This window comes from Trachemys scripta, chromosome 9, assembly GCF_013100865.1.
Source record: "Trachemys scripta elegans isolate TJP31775 chromosome 9, CAS_Tse_1.0, whole genome shotgun sequence".
NCBI lineage: Eukaryota > Metazoa > Chordata > Testudines > Emydidae > Trachemys > Trachemys scripta.
In genome coordinates, this window is record NC_048306.1 from 44,557,877 (window position 1) to 44,576,583 (window position 18,707).

The 18,707-nt window shown below is 43.9% G+C and overlaps 1 protein-coding gene across 4 annotated transcripts in view; it reads right to left on the reverse strand.

The window, feature by feature from the left end:
• The window catches only part of HDAC8 (histone deacetylase 8), a 123,683-nt gene that overhangs the window by 50,217 nt on the left and 54,759 nt on the right, over positions 1 to 18,707 (reverse strand). For 2 of the 4 annotated variants that reach the window (XM_034781345.1, XM_034781346.1), the window contains 2 exons: positions 15,240 to 15,412; positions 13,283 to 13,377 (listed from right to left, as the gene is read on the reverse strand). In XM_034781345.1, the coding sequence (XP_034637236.1) occupies positions 13,283 to 13,377; positions 15,240 to 15,412 (268 nt within the window). Of the gene's footprint in view, positions 1 to 4,684; positions 5,009 to 13,282; positions 13,382 to 15,239; positions 15,413 to 18,707 lie in introns of those variants that run through there. The other 2 variants (XM_034781347.1, XR_004647089.1) reach the window with 2 other exon arrangements.

The following is an 18,707-nucleotide window of genomic DNA, read 5'->3' on the forward strand; positions in this document are numbered from 1 at the left end:
GAGGATATGATAGAGGTCTATAAAATCATGACTGGTGTGGAGACAGTAAATAAGGAAGCGTTATTTACTCCTTCTCATAACACAAGAACTAGGAATCACCAAATGAAATTAATAGAAAGCAGGTTTAAAACAAACAAAAGGAAGTATTTCTTCACACAATGCACAGTCAACCAGTGGAACTCTTTACCAGAGGATGTTGTGAAGGCCAAGACTATAACAGGGTTCAAAAAAGAACCAGATAAGTTCATGGAGGATAGGTTCATCAATGGCTACTAGCCAGGATGGGCAGGGATGGTGTCCCTAGCCTTGGTTTGCCAGTGGCTGGGAATGGGCGACAGGGGATGGAACACTTGATGATTACCTGTTCTGTTCATTCCCTCTGAGGCACCTGGCATTGGTCACTGTCGGAAGACAGGATACTGGGATAGATGGACCATGGGTCTGACCCAGTTTGGCCAGTCTTATGTTCTCGTTCTTAAAAACCGATTTGAGTTAATCTGGTGCAAACCCGTATGTAGACACACCTCAATTGGTTTGCAACTTGCTTGTACCGATTTAGGGTTTGTCTATACAAGAAATTTCTCTACAGTTAAAACAGGTAGAACGCCCTGTGTATACAAGTCCCTAGCTTACATCAGTAAGGAGTCCACTGGCTCCAGCTCTCTACGTCTCCTCTCCATTCAGGGGCACCCACAGAGCAGACTGGGGGGAGAACCCCCAAACAACACTTGAATTGCTTTGCTCTAGGATTTGGTTTCACTGCAGCGTTAATGCTGGTGAGGGGCACTCAGCTTTGAGCACCTGGGCTAGCCTAGCTGGGTGAGAGCAGAGACATTGCAAAGGCCAGCCTGAGTGTGCCCATTCCACTGAGCCCATGTTGGCGTTGAACTCCCCTGCATGGCACTATGACTGCTGGGGGTGTATCCCTTGGGCCTTTTTGCTGCAGTGAGCTGAGCTGCTCTATGATTATCTCCCAGCAAATTGTGGAAGAATATGCCTGTCCTTCTGGGCACAGAAGGAATTGTAAGGCAGCACTGGAGGACTAGCAGCATCCCTGTGACTTAGCCTGCAGCCTCACTGCAAGTGGGCAGGTTACCAGCCTGAGTGAAAGCTACACCCAGGCTCTAGCCTATATCCTCAGCTTGGCCAGCTACTCTGGGTATAAAGCACCAGCACGTCTCAAGTCAGAGGTTTGTGGGTGTGGACGGGAGCTGGGATAGTGTCAACACCAGAGTAAGGGCTCAAGTTCACAATGCAGTGAAGACACACCCACAAGCTGCTGGGGTTGAGTTGCTTCTTTTGATCTCTTGTGATGGACATGACGTAGAGCAGGTGAAGGAAGATTGTTAGCCCAAATGTAGATTGCACAGGACAGGCAGATTATCTCTGCTCTCTTGCCATCCTGCCTGGAATGGCCTTGCAGCTTCTAAAGATAGTCTTTAGACAGTCTTTAATTAGTTGTCAAAAGTTGCTAAGAACCTTGGGAGGGGTTCTGTAGCTGTATTTACGGAGCTTTCCATCCTTGGAAACAACTGCCCATCTCTTATGGTTCAGTAGCAAAGCTCCTGAGGTTTAGGAGTGGTGTTGCTCTGGAAGCCAGGTCTTACGTTACCATTAACCTGTATATGTTAAAAGCTGTGTCAATAAAGTGGGCATTTTATTGCTGCTGCAGCCCTAGTACAAAATCTTTTTGCCAGACAGATTCAGCCAAGCAGGGACAGAGTGGTCAGAAATGGCCAAGGACAGCTCTCTGGTTAGTTAGGAAAATATCACTCCCACTATTCTGACATCATCATCAGCTTTTCTGTGCAGTGGCAGGAGTTCAGAACACTGATGAGCTTCCTCCTAATGAAAAGAACAGGAGTACTTGTGGCACCTTAGAGACTAACAAATTTATTTGAGCATAAGTTTTCGCAGGTTACAGCCCACTTCATCAGATGCATAGAATGGAACATATAGTAAGAATATATATATATACACATATAGAGAACATGAAAAGGTGGGAGTTGCCCTGCCAACTCTAAGAGGCTAATTAATTAAGTGAGCAATTATCAGCAGGAGAAAAAAAACTTTTGAAGTGATAATCAAGATGACCCATTTCAGACAGTTTGACAAGAAGGTGTGAGGATATTTAACATGGGGAAATAGATTCAATGTGTGTAATGGCTCAGCCATTCCCAGTCTCTAGTCAAGCCTACATTGATGGTATCTAGTTTGCATTCAAGTTCAGCAGTTTCTCGTTGGAGTCTGTTTTTGAAGCTTTTCTGTTGCAAGATTGCCACCTTTAAGTCTGTTTCTGAGTGACCAGAGAGGTTGAAGTGTTTTCTTACTGGTTTTTGAATGTTATGATTCCTGATGCCAGATTTGTGTCCATTTATTCTTTTGCGTAGAGACTGTCCGGTTTGGCCAATGTACATGGCAGAGGGAAATTGCTGGCACATGATGGCATATATCACATTGGTAGATGTGCAGGTGAACGAGCCCCCGATGACGTGGCTGATGTGATTAGGTCCTATGATGATGTCACTTGAATAGATATGTGGACAGTGTTGGCATCGGGCTTTGTTGTAAGGATAGGTTCCTGGGTTAGTGTTTTTGTTCTGTGGTGTGTAGTTGCTGGTGAGTATTTGCTTCAGGTTGGGGGGGCTGTCTGTAAGCGAGGACAGGTCTGTCTCCCAAGATCTGTGAGACTGAGGGATCATCTTTCAGGATAGGTTATAGATTTTGATGATGCGCTGGAGAGGTTTTAGTTGGGGGCTGAAGGTGACGGCTAGTGGCGTTCTGTTATTTTCTTTGTTGGGCCTGTCCTGTAGTAGGTGACTTCTGGGTACTCTTCTGGCTCTGTCAATCTTTTTCACTTTAGCAGGTGGGCATTGTAGTTTTAAGAATGTTTGATAGAGATCTTGTAGGTGCTTGTCTTTGTCTGAGGGATTGGAGCAAATACAGTTGTATCTTAGAGCTTGGCTGTAGACAATGGATCATGTGGTGTGTCCTGGATGGAAGCTGGAGGCATATAGGTAAGTATAGCCGTCAGTAGGTTTACGGTAAATTCCAGTGTACCCATTGCCCAGTGTCCTGTAGATTAAACTGCAAGCTGATGGGAGGGAGGAGTCATTCCCAGGTTCATCAGGAGCAGATGCACATGTCACATTTTATTTGTCCACAAAGAAGTATAACTATTAAATCACAATGTAAACTTGAAAGGAAGAAAGAGATTTACTGATGGAGGGAAGGTTAGAATGGAGTGCACACTGAACAGCAAGAGATGGTGGAGATGTGAAGGGTGTAAACACAAAGGACAGTCTGGTCCAAGGGGGAATGGGATAGTGGGATGAAATTAAACAAAGGGAATCAAGCAGAGTATCTGAGCTTTTCCCATTATGGAAATCTTTTCAAAGGAGGAATATTTTCCTAAGGGAAGTGGTGGAAACCTCATTGGTTCCATCACATAAAACTGAATAAAGCCCTAAAGAGTCAACTGAGGGATCATTCGTTCAGTGGCCAGAGTTCGCTCTGGCGGGGAGGGCTAGATAAGACCTACCCCAGTATGCTTCCCTCCCTGTCTCCCCAAATCTCTAATTTCAGTGAACCTGCTTTTTAGAGAAGCCATTGGTGATTGTTACCAGCCCAATTTTACCTGCTGGCAACCTTCAGTCTTGCTCTGTAACTCCTAATAAAAAAAATTTCCATGCAGAGAGTGACCTAAATGCTACAGATGCACTCCTAGGTTTAGCAGGGTGGGCCCGATGCCACTATATTCCAATTAGTCACAGGGCTAACTACTGCCCTCTTCAAATGTTGACTGTATGGAGGAAGTCTATCGAGCAGTGCAGTTCTTAGACATGCAGAAATCGCACTAGTTTAAAGTGATTCAATTAAAAAGTTGCAAACACATCAATGTAGACCTCACTTCTCTGGATTTGTTTTATGGATACTATTTTTCCACAGGCCCCTTGCCTCATTCAGCACCCAGGATGGATAGTGCACTGGGGCGACACTGAGGCTGTGACCTGAAGAAGGCTGCTGTCTGTAGGACCCCTACCTCGCTGTTGCAGAAGTTGGAAGGTGCGTCATGAATGAGGGAGGGGACTGTGGGAAGAGAAAGGGATCTGATTTACAGAAGTGCTGAGCACTTGCAGCTGCAGCTAAAATCAATAGAAGCTGTGCTTTGAAAATACAAAGTGCTATGTAATGCTAAGTCGGTAAAATTAAGTCCTAGGAATTTCACATCAGACACTCACAATTTAATCTCTCTGTGGCTCACAAAAAAAGCCCATAAGGTAGGGGCCCTGTGGAAAAATCAGCATCTAATCATGTAACTAAAGACTGCATCATAATGTGTATGCACAAAGGGGCTGAATTAAGGTTGCATAGGTATAGGACAGGAAGTAAGAGATCAACCCCCCTTGCAGTGAACTGAGATATAAAGGAAACTCCATTTGTAGCTCAGTAGAAGGAAAGTCCCAGACATGCTGCGCCGGGGTTAGAATGAAAGTTTGCCCAGTGGTGGGGCAGAAAAGCTGACTTCAAAAGAGGGCTCCCCGTTTGCCTCACCCTCATTGAATAGTTTCATTTTTTAAAACGCAATCCCAGGGGCTAGCCAGCCTCATAGGTAGAAGGCGCCAAGCAGCAAGGAGACACTAGAACAAGCACAAACACACACAGGGGAAACAACAAAAGGGCTACACTATGCTTACAATCAGGCTTTGTGATGGCTTTTTTTTTTTGTCGTCCTAAATGCAAATCTCTCTTTTCCCCGCCCCAAACCCCTCGCATGGTCTTGGAAAGGCAGGCCTCCTGTTTGCTCACTTCTGGGAGCATTGTGGCAGCTGGTGGAGTGGGGAGTGGAGTGGAGTTTATTCAGCAGGTACAAAGTCTCTTTTGTTTCCCAGACAGGGCTGAGCTGCTGCTCCTCAGGGCTCTGGGAGAAGGGGAGGAGGCGCCTCAGTAAAATGACTAGGTTCTGTTTGTGGTATATAAGCAGGACCACGCAGTGTCTCTTTGATCCCTGGTCATGAAAAGAGCACAAAAGATTGAATAAAAGAATGAAGACCTATACAAACTGGCTACAGGGACTTTGTCTGCCACAGGACCTCCTCCTGCAGTAGAAGTGCCCTATATTATTACCTCCCCCTGTGGTGGTCACTGGTTGTCGGTCCCTTTCATTAAGATGCCAATATCCCCATTCCTCTTCCCCATCCCCCCCCACATACAGAGCTCAATACGCCCCACTAAAGCTGCTTTGTGGCCCTGGTACTGAATGCATTGCAGGCTTGCTGCTGCCTGGATACTTGCAATCAGTAATGCAAACAATTCAGTCACTGCAGGTGCAGAATGAACACACTGTCCCGTGCAGCAAGATCTACTTTACAAGGTTTGTCCTGGTAAATAAACCCTGAAAGGACATGATGTAGCACATAAGCCACAAGATGCTTGCCTGAGAGCTCATTAAAACTCATTTAAGACTGCACCTTCCTCTGGTATATTTCATGTCTATACCATGCCCTCTGTAATTTACATTGTAAATTCCTTAAAGCAGAGATCCAGCCATCCTGTAGGTTTAGCAAATAGCCTAGCACACTGATGCATGCACTTTCCTTTTCCACACGCTTCTCTTGTTAAGCAAGTCTACTAACATTACCACTTTCAGTTCATTTTTTTTGTTCAGGACCTGAAGTAGGCTAATGAAAGACATTTTAAAAGATTCCTGTTGACTGGCTCACTGCCCCAAGAAGCTGTACTGAGAGGGTGCACACAGTGTGGTTTGATAAAATGGCTTGAAGAAATATGCTCCATCTGGATTTAGAAAGAGGATGATCACATTGTGAGTCAGTACTGCATGCTGGGATGCAGAATGTTTATAAACATCATTTATGTATTAAATATAAGAGCAGGTGGTATGTGAGCGCTTATTAGGTGAGACTCCCAGACTTATCACAAGTTGACAGTATGGCTCTTCAATGGGCAAGGGTTAGACATCTCAGCTTCAGTGCACATGATCTTCCACTACCCAGTGCGAAAGCACAGGCAGGATCTTTACTCTTAGCCAAATAAATATTATGCTCAGCGTTTTGAAATGATCCTGTTTGGCAGGGAGAGGTGGAAGGGGGGTGGGTGATGTTAAGAAAACAAACAAAATCTTTCAGACTTCTTGTCAAGACAGTCAGTTGCAGAAATTGTTGCTCTTGGTTGTAGTTCAAGAGCTAGAAACACATGGAATCTCTGATGGGGAGAACTGGAAAAGTATATTTAAAAACTGAAAAAGGAAATCCTTGCAAAGGAAATATATTCATTAGCCTGGGGAGCTCTGGGCTGAAGGATATTATTGATGCAAACTGCTTACAGTTTCAAAACAGAATTATGCATTTATATGAAAAACAGCATCTGTAGTCTAGTGAGAATAAAAATCATGGCTCTCAATCTTCATGCTTCAGGGCAAAAAACTGATTCCCAGCTGATCACACTTACCCTCCCTCCCAGATAGTAATAGATGCACTTTTTAAAGAATTCCTTCCTCTGAAGCATCCAGGATTGGCCATTCTCAGAGAGAGGATGCTAGCAGGCTACCTGGCTCATTGGTCTATTCCAATATAGGAGATTTACTTATACCAGACAGCCGTAGGACATGCATGGGATTTTACAAATTACATAGGAGCTGCACTATAATCAACAATCCTGTCTTCAGCAGTGTCATGTGTCAAACCCTTTGGAAGAAAGTGCAAGGAACCCTGTAGCGGACAATTATGGAATAAACCTGCCCATGGGGAACTTTTCTTACTTGACCCCTGTCATTGAGTGGTCAGTTTGTGTTCTGAAGCCAGATGGTTTCATACCCCTTACATTTATCCTACTTAATGTAACCATGGCTCTACTTAGGTCCTTACATGATGTCCATCACTGTGGTCTCAGAACACCTCCCAGAAAGAATCAATATACAGAATCTATTTCTCTCTTCCCATCCGCATCTCCCCTCATATTCATCAAATCCCTAAACTGACCCAATCATTTCGATCACTTCATATGAAAGTCTTCCCAGTCCTCTAACCACATTGATGGAACATCTCTGGACCCCTCCATTTCTGCTTTTTCTGAGATGAAGGAAGCAATAACTGAACACAGTATCACTGATTCTAAACATTTTCAATATCAAGCCGACTGCTGCAGAGGAGCATGTGGATCGGACAGAGACTTCTCTTAGAGGAGAGTCTATTGATAGAGATTCTCTAAGTTATAGTCAGGAGTAGAGGATGGAAGAGGATAATGTAAGGGCCAGATCAGACAAGAAACATTCACATAAAAAATTGGACACATCAGAAAAGGGCAGACAAATAGACAAACAGTGACAAGTTTTTAAAGTGCTTGTACACAAATGCCAGAAGTCTAAATAATAAGATGGTTGAACTAGAGTGCCTCGTGATAAAGGAGGATATTGATATAATAGGCACAGAAACCTGGTGGACTGAGGACAATCAATGGGACACAATCATTCCAGGGTACAAAATATATCGGAAGAACAGAACAGGTTGTGCAGGGGGCGGAGTGGCACTATGTGTGAAAGAAAATGTAGAATCAAATGAAGTAAAAATCTTAAGTGAATCCACATGTTCCATAGAATCTCTATGGATAGTAATTTCATGCTCTAATAAAAATATAATATTAGGGATCTATTATCAACCACCTGACCAGGATAGTGATAGTGATGATGAAATGCTAAGGGAAATTAGAGAGGCTATCAAAATTAAGAACTCAATCATAGTGGAGGATTTCAATTATCCCCATATTGACTGGGAACATGTCACCTCAGGATGAAATGCAGAGACAACATTTCTTGATACTTTATAACAGGACCGCTTGGAAACAGTGACCATAATATAATAACATTTAACATCCCTGTTGTGGGAAGAACATCTCAACAGCCCAACACTGTGGCATTTAATTTAAAAAAGGGGAACTATGCAAAAATGGGGGGGTTAGTTAAACAGAAATTAAAAGGTACAGTGACTAAAGTGAAATCCCTGCAAGCTGCATGGACGCTTTTTAAAGACACCATAATAGAGGCCCAACTTAAATGTATAACCCAAATGAATAAACACAGTAAAGGAACTAAAAAAGAGCCACTGTGGCTTAACAACCATGTAAAAGAAGCAGTGAGAGAAAAAAAGGCATCTTTTAAAAAGTGGAAGTCAAATCCTAGTGAGGTAAATAGAAAGGAACATAAACACTGCCAAATTAAGTGTAAAAATGTAATAAGAAAAGCCAAAGAGGAGTTTGAAGAACAGCTAGCCAAAAACTCAAAAGATAATAACGAAATGTTTTTAAGTACATCAGAAGCAGGAAGCCTGCTAAAGAACCAGTGGGGCCCCTGGATGATCGAGATACAAAAGGAGCGCTTAAAGACAATAAAGTCATTGCGGAGAAACTAAACTAATTTTTTGCTTCAGTCTTCACGGCTGAGGATGATAGGGAGATTCCCAAACCTGAGCCGGCTTTTGCAGGTGACAAATCTGAGGAACTGTCACAGATTGAAGTGTCACTACAGGAGGTTTTAAGTATCAAAGGGGTAGCCGTGTTAGTCTGGATCTGTAAAAGCAGCAAAGAGTCCTGTGGCACCTTATAGACTAACAGACGTTTTGGAGCATGAGCTTTCGTAGGTGAATACGGATGCATCCGAAGAAGTGGGTATTCACCCACAAAAGCTCATGCTCCAAAACGTCTGTTAGTCTATAAGGTGCCACAGGACTCTTTGTTGCTTTTAGACGAGGTTTTGGAATTAATTGATAAACTTAACATTATCAAGTCACCAGGACCAGATGACAATCACCCAAGAGTTCTGAAAGAACTCAAATGTGAAGTTGCGGAACTATTAACTAGGGTTTGTAACCTGTCCTTTAAATCGGCATCTGTATCCAATGACTGGAAGATAGCTAATGTAACACCAATATTTAAAAAGGGCTCTAGAGGTGATCCCGGCAATTACAGACCGGTAAGTCTAATGGCAGTACCGGGCAAATTAGTTGAAACAATAGTAAAGAATAAAATTGTCAGACACCTAGAAAAACATAAATTGTTGAGCAAAAGTCAACAGGGTTTCTGTAAAGGGAGGAGGGATAGCTCAGTGGTTTGAGCATTGGCCTGCTAAACCCAGGGTTGTGAGTTCAGTCCTTGAGGGGGCCACTTAAGGATCTGGGGCAAAATCAGTACTTGGTCCTGCTAGTGAAGGCTTGGGCTGGACTCGATGACCTTTCGGGGTCCCTTCCAGCTCTATGAGATAGGTATATCGTGTCTTACTAATCTATTAGAGTTCTTTGAAGGGGTCAACAAATATGCGGACAAGGGGAATCCAGTGGACATAGTGTACTTAGATTTCCAGAAAGCCTTTAACAAGGTCCCTCACCAAAGGCTCTTACGTAAATTAAGTTGTCATGGGATAAAAGGGAAGGTCCTTTCATGGATTGAGGACTGGTTAAAAGACGGGAACAAAGGGTAGGAATAAATGGTAAATTCTCAGAACGGAGAGGGGTAACTAGTGGTGTTCCCCAAGGGTCTGTCCTAGGACCAATTCTATTCAACTTATTCATAAATGATCTGGAGAAAGGGGTAAAAAGTGAGGTGGCAAAGTTTGCAGATGATACTAAACTGCTCAAGATAGTTAAGACCAAAGCAGATTGTGAAGAACTTCAAAAAGATCTCACAAAACCAAGTGATTGGGCAACAAAATGGCAAATGAAATTTAATGTGGATAAATGTAAAGTAATGCACATTGGAAAAAATAACCCCAACTATATATACAATATGATGGGGGCTAATTTAGCTACAACGAATCAGGAAAAAGATCTTGGAGTCATCGTGGATAATTCTCTGAAGACGTCCACGCAGTGTGCAGAGGTGGTCAAAAAAGCAAACAGGATGTTAGAATCATTAAAAAGGGGATAGAGAATAAAGCGGAGAATATATTCTTGCCCTTATATAAATTGATGGTACACCCACATCTTGAATACTGCGTACAGATGTGGTCTCCTCATCTCAAAAAAGATATACTGGCACTAGAAAAGGTTCAGAGAAGGGCAACTAAAATGATTAGGGGTTTGGAATGGGTCCCATATGAGGAGAGATTAAAGAGGCTAGGACTTTTCATCTTGGAAAAAAGGAGACTAAGGGGGGATATGACAGAGGTACATAAAATCATGAGTTATGTGGAGAAAGTAGATAAGGAAAAGTTTATTTACTTATTCCCATAATACAAGAACTAGGGTCCACCAAATGAAATTAATGGGCAGCAGGTTTAAAACAAATAAAAGGAAGTTCTTCTTCACACAGCGCACAGTCAACTTGTGGAACTCCTTGCCTGAGGAGGTTGTGAAAGCTAGGACCATAACAACATTTAAAAGAGAACTGGATAAATTCATGGAGGTTGTCCATTAATGGCTATTAGCCAGGATGGGTAAGGAATTGTGTCCCTAGCCTCTGTTTGTCAGAGGGTGGAGATGTCTGGCAGGAGAGAGATCACTTGATCGTTACCTGTTAGGTTCACTCCCTCTGGGGCACCTGGCATTGGCCACTGTTGGTAGACAGGATACTGGGCTAGATGGACCTTTGGTCTGACCCAGTATGGCCGTTCTTATGTTCTTATCCTAACATTATTTACTTCTTTGGCCCTGCTATACAACTGAACAAATACTTTCATTCAGCAAGCCATAAAGATGCCCAAGTCTTTTTCCTGTGTGATTATGTGTAGGCAAGGAATAGTTGGAATGACTTGTTGCACATCACTTTGGTAGCTGAAATTCATTGTTGACAAATGCATTGTATTGATCATTCACTTAGCATGGTAAGGTCCTTCTGCAGCTCTTCGATCTTCTCTGGTTTCAATTAACCTAAATAATTATGTCACCTACAAATTTTATCACTTCATTGATCACCCCCTTTTTCTAGATCATCACAGATATTCAATAAAAGGGGTCCTGGTATGCGACCTTGTGGCAGGCATGCCATTGCTAGCCTTCTGCATGATGACAATGGACCATTTCTTCACACTGGTTTCATCACCTCAGCCAACATTTGACCCATGACAGTACTTCATCTTTCTTTAATAGTTTCTTGAGAGGGACTTTGTCAAAAGCTTTTTAAAAGTCAATTTTAAAATCCAAACAAACGTAACTGACTCAACTTTATCCACTATTTTGATAACACACAAGTGTATTCTAATAGATTGATGGAGTTGAGCCGCAGTTTCTACAAAAGTAAATCCTTTCACTCCATGCTCTGTTCATATAGGTGTTTTATAGGTTTATTCATTATTTTTCAGCCAATTTACCTGGCATTTAAATAAGGCATCATAGTCACGTTCCTTGCCCTGAACAGTTTACAGTATAAATGGTGCAATACAAAGACTAGGGTACAAGAAAGCTGCATCAGCTGATTGGCAAAGGAAACCTAAGTGATCGAAGTGGGCTTTAAGCAGAGAGGGAAACTGCTTCATGTCCAGAAAGAGAGGCTGTTCCGGGCACCAGGGACAGCATGATTGGAGACACTAATATGGAATATGAGAAAGCATTAAGGAGAAATAGCTGAACTTGGGAAATAGGATGTAAGAAGGTAGAAGTAATGAGATGTTGGCAGGGCTATCAGACCAGAAGGATCAGTGCACCTTCACACTACGATCATTCCTAGGGTCTTAGATTTGGAAACACAGTTTACAAAGAAACAGATTCTACACTTCCTCTGTCCATCAACAGCTGTTTTGTTGGCTGAACCAGTTGGTGGTCACACCACACTGAAATGTAGAGAGTCTTTTACTACCATCCTTTTCATGATCTGACAACCAGACATGACGCTCCTGGCAGGCACTGAGATCAAAAACCTGCTTAGAATTCTTAAGCTGAGCTGATGGCTCTACAACTGGAATGAGGATGTCTGCTGGGCAGCCAGTGCAACTCCTCCTCCAGATCCCATGCCTCTTCAACCACTGTGATCGAAGGTCACCTCCAAGCACGCCCATCTGGGAACATGCATTCAAGACAGCTCTTTGAACATCAGCTTCATCTCAACCCTTGAAAATTACAAGCACTGTAATGCTACAACCGGAATCTTCTGCTGATCTGGTCTGGACAATTTCAGACCCTAAACTCAGAGCAATCCCAGCTTCGCAGGCAAAGCATCCCCCTTTCCATAACCCATTCCCTGGCCAAACTTGTTCAGATTAAGAAGTCATAAGGCCTGGAGCCAAATGATGCAATGTTATATGCATAGCAACATCCTCCAACTGTTCCATTTCTGCATTACACTAATCCCTCAGTACTGTTTAGAAATCATTAAATGCTGAATATTCAGATTAACAAGAAAAAAAGGTAATGACTGATACCTGTTAATTCCTGAAATAGTACCTTATTTACTCTCCATGTATACTCAAGGTTCACTCAAATGTTCCCCAGTTGTGGTCAGAGGTTCACATTTAAATAGGACACTCTTAAAAAGGCTTCATAAGCCTCACAATCGCTAATCACCTCTTTCAAGCTTGAATCTGAAATTCCTTTCCTTTCCATGAATTTGCTCTTTACCTCATTCTACGCATACTGGTTGGTTAGATCCTCAAGATGAAAGGCACTACAGAAGTGTCAAGTACTGTGCTGTTATTGTAGGGCTGGGCTGAATACTCTGGTTCGTTTTGGTAGGGTTGCTAGCACTGAACTTTGATGTGGGAATGGAAGAGCACTGAAGCATGTGGCTTGGGAAGAAACACCCTAGTTATCTGGGTTCAGCAAACAGATTGACAGGTGCAAAATTTTATCTAGACAGCATTCCTTCAAGTTGATCCCCTTGTCCTGTTCAACACTTTAGGATACCATTGTTCAGATCATGCATTTCAAGATAGCTTGTGTTAAAAGAACAACACCTGGCCCCATGACCCTTTGGAATAGCAGCAGTTGGTACAGTTTGGAAGTTGCATCTGGAACTTTCTATAAATCCAGGGAAAACAAGGCTAAATTTAACTTGAGAGAGGGCTTGCTTTTTTCTGGTGAAAATATGTGCATGTCCCAAAGAGTTCTTTGTGCAAACAGGTGAACCCCTCTCTGAAACTGACTGGCTTCCAAGATCCCTTGTAAAAAGATGCAGATGGTCTCGGGTTTTGGGAACAAGAGCCCACTATGCTGCTGGGACAGTGTGTTATTGTTACAGGGGCGTCTCGCAACAAAACAGTATTGAGTGGCAAGGATGCCGTTTTGATTAGGTGGAATGACTCAGCTCTCATTCTAGGAGAAGGGATGGTTTGTCAGAGCCTTACCTCGTGATCTGGGATCTCGGAGGGTAGCGTTCTCCCCAGGATGACCCCGGTCAAGTATGTCCAGCAGCGGGCTGTGTTGGCAAGGTTGTAGCCTCCTGTCTCCAGCAAGAATCGTGAAATTAGGAAGGGGAAGAGGGAGAGAGAATGAGAGAAACAGTTTTAATGAAAGGAATGCATTGTTGAGAAGCAAGAGACTTTATATCTGCAATGCATATAAATAAGGCTTTTTATTTGGTCTTCCCAAATCATGCACAGTAATTGTATTTTGCACCTGTTGGATGCATAGGGCTAAGTTAAAGCAGTTAATCACCTATACTAAGAAGGGAGACTTGCAAAATTGAACCCACAGGTCATCTCAGCAATTGCACATGCAATATCATCCACTCCTCCTGATCTGACTTCAAGAGATACCTGCAAGCTGCAAGCCTTTGACTCCAAGGGTCAAGATTTCCTAAGGTGACATGGTGGGGAGGGAGATGCTCAGGCTCTGCATGGAAGGAGTTAACGTGAGTGGAGCAGAGTAGACTAATCAAGTACAGCAGTTTGGGATCTCCCTTTTAACCTTAGCTTGTGATCCAAAATGAAATCAAGGATAAGCAACACTGATCATTCGCTGATAAAATTTCCATCGGTGCCACCTTCTGAGCAAGAATCCCTCTGGAGAGGAATTTACTCTTATTTAAAAGTAGTGACTAAAATATGAAGCCAATTAAAGTGGTGAAACAACCTGTGAGTAGATTCAGCATCTGAGCATCCCCAAATTAACACAAACTCCCAAGTGGGGCTCATTCTGGGGCTCAGCAAGTCAAAAGCACCAATCTATTTGCAGTCAGCACTGCTGATGTCCTTACTTTGTGCAAGGGGAATCTTTCCACTCAAATAACCGTCAGAAACTTTTAGGAGTTCTTACAAACAATGAAGAGTAACTTAATCAAAACTCCACTTTAGGAGACTGAAAACAGTTTCACAATCTCTTTCCCCCTTTGCCTTCTGGCAAACATCAATCTCCCTGCTCAGAACGGAGCCATCGGGGGTACTTAATTTTGTTATTTTCCCTAAGACAGTGGCTAGTTTTCCTCATTTCTTGGCAAGAAGTGGTAGATAAAACAAAATTCTCTGTGCCTCTCCTCCTCACGCTCACAGCTGGTTTTAACACTCAGAACATTCACCAAACAACTAGCAGTAGCTAGGTCAAATTTTAGGCCCACTCTATTGTACTTGATGATATCCCTTAAATGATACAACCTAGCCCCAAAATGATAGCTGCTACTCAAGCAGCTGATGCTGTGGGTAAGGCATCTTCCAAAAGAAGCTGAGGAGATTTCCTGGGACAAAGTGCTCCCCACTTGCCCCATTTTGTTGACACGGAATTGCTTATTTCCCATCCATTGGACAAGCAGCTAGTAATATTGAGTGGCAGAATGTGCTACAAGCCAAAAAGCACTCAAGGGGCTTCCATTAGGTATCAAAATTCTGCTTTATTGTGAATGAAGCCAATAAAAGATTCAAATGCTGCCTGAATCCAAATGAGATAATTCATTGCCAGATGCCCAAGCTAGGTCTGGGAGCATAATGCTTACTTTTAAAGAGAAGCCCCGCAGTGCAGATCACAAGAGCTGGGACTCAAAGCTGGCATTGAGCAGACAGGGTCAGAGGTGACTGGGGTTAACAGCTTCTGATCTCTGGAGGGGCCAAGCAACCTTTAACCCAAGATCTCGGAGTCAGGAATTGAGACTTGGACTTGTTGGTACCAAGGAGTTGAAGTCTGTGTACAAATAGCACTGCATCAGCAATACAGTGCCCCCCTTATGCTATGCGTGCTCAATTTCTTCAGCTGCCCTTCTCAAATTATGCCGCTTTCAGAAGCAGAGGGGCTCACTATCAAAGAGCAGCTTCAGGGGAGCAAGCTGTATTAACCTGTTACTTGAAGAGCAGAATAACTCTCTCATGCACTTACCTCCTCCCAGGATGAGAGTAGCCAGCTGCCACTGGAGAATGTACTTCAGACACTTGCCAATCCCCACTGGAGTCATGTTAAATGAACACATGGGGTCCCCGGCTATCGTATCTGCTCCCAGCTGCAGGACTACTGCTTCCGGGTTGAATGCCGTGTACACCTCCTTCAACACACTAAATGCAATAAAACAAAATGGAGTTCCCACAAATGGCCACACCTCCATGGAACATTGAGACAGTATGATGTGTGCAGGCCATTTCAGCCAGCTAAACCACACTGTTACTTTGCCTTTCCAATCACTGGCTAGGCTTTACATTTTGAGCAGAGAAGTACTTTCCTATTTCCCAGAATGCCACTTTAGTCAAAGTTATGGCAGGCATGGTAGACCTGGACTCTGCTCTTCAGTCACATTGCACGCTAAAAGGGCCTAAAAACAGTAAGGAAATGGGAATGATTTTGCAGTACCATCTATACCAACAAAGATCCAGGCCAGAGGCTCCAAAACTATGGTCCAGAGACCACCCTTAGCCTACATTTCTGGGGGAAAAAACCACTTCTACCTCAGCAAACAGGGAGAAAAATATACCCAGATCTCACTTGATACATAATCATAAAACAAAGTGACAAATCAGAGAGCTGGTTACAGGTAACAGCTCCTACGTGACAATGATCTTACATTTATATGACTTTCATCCAGACGTATCCCAAACATTAGTGAAACTTCAGCCCCAGTTGTACTAACACTTGCTCACCTAAGTAACTTTACAGATGTGAGCAGTCCCACTGAGCTCAAAGTTATTTACGTGCACAAATGTCTGCAGGAACAAGGCACTGGGTTTTATGAGCTTCAGGTGAAAGCATTACTTCACTCACCAGTGCGGGCTTGTCCACCTGGTGACTTAGCTCATGCCAAGCTGGGGTGTAAGTCTACAGCACACTAACTGGCCACGCAAACCCTGCTACTGCAACTAACTGTTCTGGAGTGCACTCTGATGTACTGTTATGGATTTTTAAGTGTGCAGCAGCAGGGTCCACATGGCAACTTAGCGTGCAGCAGGCTAGTGAGCTGTACACTCACACCCTTGCTGCACACTACGTTGCCGTGTAGAAAAGCCCTGAAGTGCACCCATCTCTGGGTGAAATGCAACAAATGTTTAAGAGTGCAGCAGTGTCCAGTGTTAGTTCATGAATAATAGTGAAGAATATGGCATCTACACAGCAATAGTTTAGGATAGGAAGGGAAGAACTGTATCCATGTCTGACTGCAGAGGTAAATAGTAGGTAATTACCCACACAGAATTTGGGAGGGAAACTAAAGCTAAGATTCCTAATCTTACTACATGCCATGGGATCATTAATGGCCTTATGGCTGTTAAAATAGGAATAAATACACACAAACAATAAATATTACGTAGACAGAATATACAATGAATATACAATGTACTTTCAAACCTATGAAAATATCCCAAACTTAACATCTGCAGAGTGCTGAGAAGTGTTGGAAGAAGGCAGCACACCCTAAAGATGCCCCATATGTGCTGAGAGCTTGGCCCAAGGGCACAGGACTTCTCAGTGGAGTGGGAATTGGTATAAAATGAGGAAAATGATGATTTTAGCAGATTAATAACCTGAAAAAGAAGACTCAAAATACCACCACCCCCCATTAAAAAAAAATAACCTTGAGTTCTTTCTTCCTGCCAGCAGCAGACAGGATTTAAACTGCATTAGTAAACACTGCACCTCCCCATACAGTCACAAAGGGCACTGCAGGGTTTGCTACCTTGGCATTGTACTTTTTTTTGTTTCTATGATACAAGGATCACATGTAATCAATTTGCCTGACACACTTTTTGCCACACACTGGGGATTTTCACTGATCAATAACACGAGACAGTCAAGTCTTTGTATTTTGTAGGAACTCTAATAATTTGTAAGTCTATCTGACAACCATGATGTGAAACTACTGGAACATACAATATCACTATCCACACCAGGGTGCTTCAGGAGGGAGCTGACCACACCCAACCAGCAAGTCATGGGTTTGAAGTTTTGTACCCCTGCCAAAGGGAAGGGATGTAGGGAATGCATCAGGCTACAGCACATTAGTAACTTCCTTCTAAACACATAAGGTGCCCATCTCAAATTTGGTATGAAACCGGGAAACATAATCTGTACAGCATGGCTGATTCAGGTTCAGGTGCATTCAGCAAGCAGAGCTGCACAAATGGAAACGTCACCAGGGCACAGTGTGGGAGAGTGGATGTCTTAGGGGATTAGCAATAGGATACAGATTCTTCAACTCTACAGCAGGCCACTGCTCCAGAGCCAGCCCAGGGCAGGTATGACCAAGAGTTGCTACCATCCAAGGGCTAGTTCAGTGGGTCTCAAACTTTTTTACTGGCAATCCCTTTCACATCGCAAGCCTCTAAGTGTGTCTCCCCTAATAAATTTAACACCCTGTAGCGGGGTGGTTACCCCGCTCCTGCCCTGAAGGGCTTAAAACGGCCAGGGAGAGGGCTGTGGCAGGGAAAAGCTAGGCTGATTGGGGAAGTAGCCACAGGTGGGCTATGCCCCAATCAGGCCCAGTTGGTCCCTATAAAAGGCTGTGAGCCAGAGGCCCAGAAGAACTCTCTCTCTGCATTCAGAGAGAGAAGGGCCTGGCTGCAGGAAGCTAGAGACAGAGTACCTGAGTGGAGCAGGGCTAGGGACAGGCTGAGGAGCTGGGGAGCTCCAGCCTGGAAAGCCCCAGGCTGTGGCATAGCAGAAGGCCAAGGGGTACTGGGGGTTGCAGAGGGCAGCCCAGGGGTAGGCCAAGGCAGCAGGTCCAAACCCAACCTTGCCAGTGATGAGTAGGCTGATACTGCAGTCTGCCCCAGGGTATGGGGCTAGATGATGACTGGCAGTAGCCTTATACTGAGGTGAGGTGGGAATAGTGGGTGGGGGTTCCCTGGGGCGGGGAGACCCTAAGACTGAGGGGTTACTGCCAGGGGGCAGCACCCCAGGTAAAAGGGCACCAGGGAGGGACACGGGGGCCAGAGGACATGCGTATCACCCTGGCCTGCAGAGGGCGCTCTGGAGCTGGAACGAGCTAATTCCCAGAAGTCACCAGCAGGAGTGCTGCAGGGATGAGTCCGCTCCTCTACATACCCTTTTTAATATATTTAACACCATTATAAATGCTGGAGGCAAGTGGGGTTTGGGGTGGAGGTTGATCGCTTGCGACCCCCCCATGTAATGACCTTGCAACCCCCTGAGGGGTCCCGACTCCCAGTTTGAGAACCCCTGGGCTAATTGGTAGACAGCAGAGGGGTGGGGGGAGGGGAAGAGAGGGAGAGGAGGAAGAGAAGAATCACAATTTAGTGGATAATTGAATGGGTAAATAAAAACCCCACCCTCACAATTAACACAAAACTAGGCCCCATGGCTGGCAGGCTCAGAAGGGAGAACAACAGCTGGATGGCTTCTGGA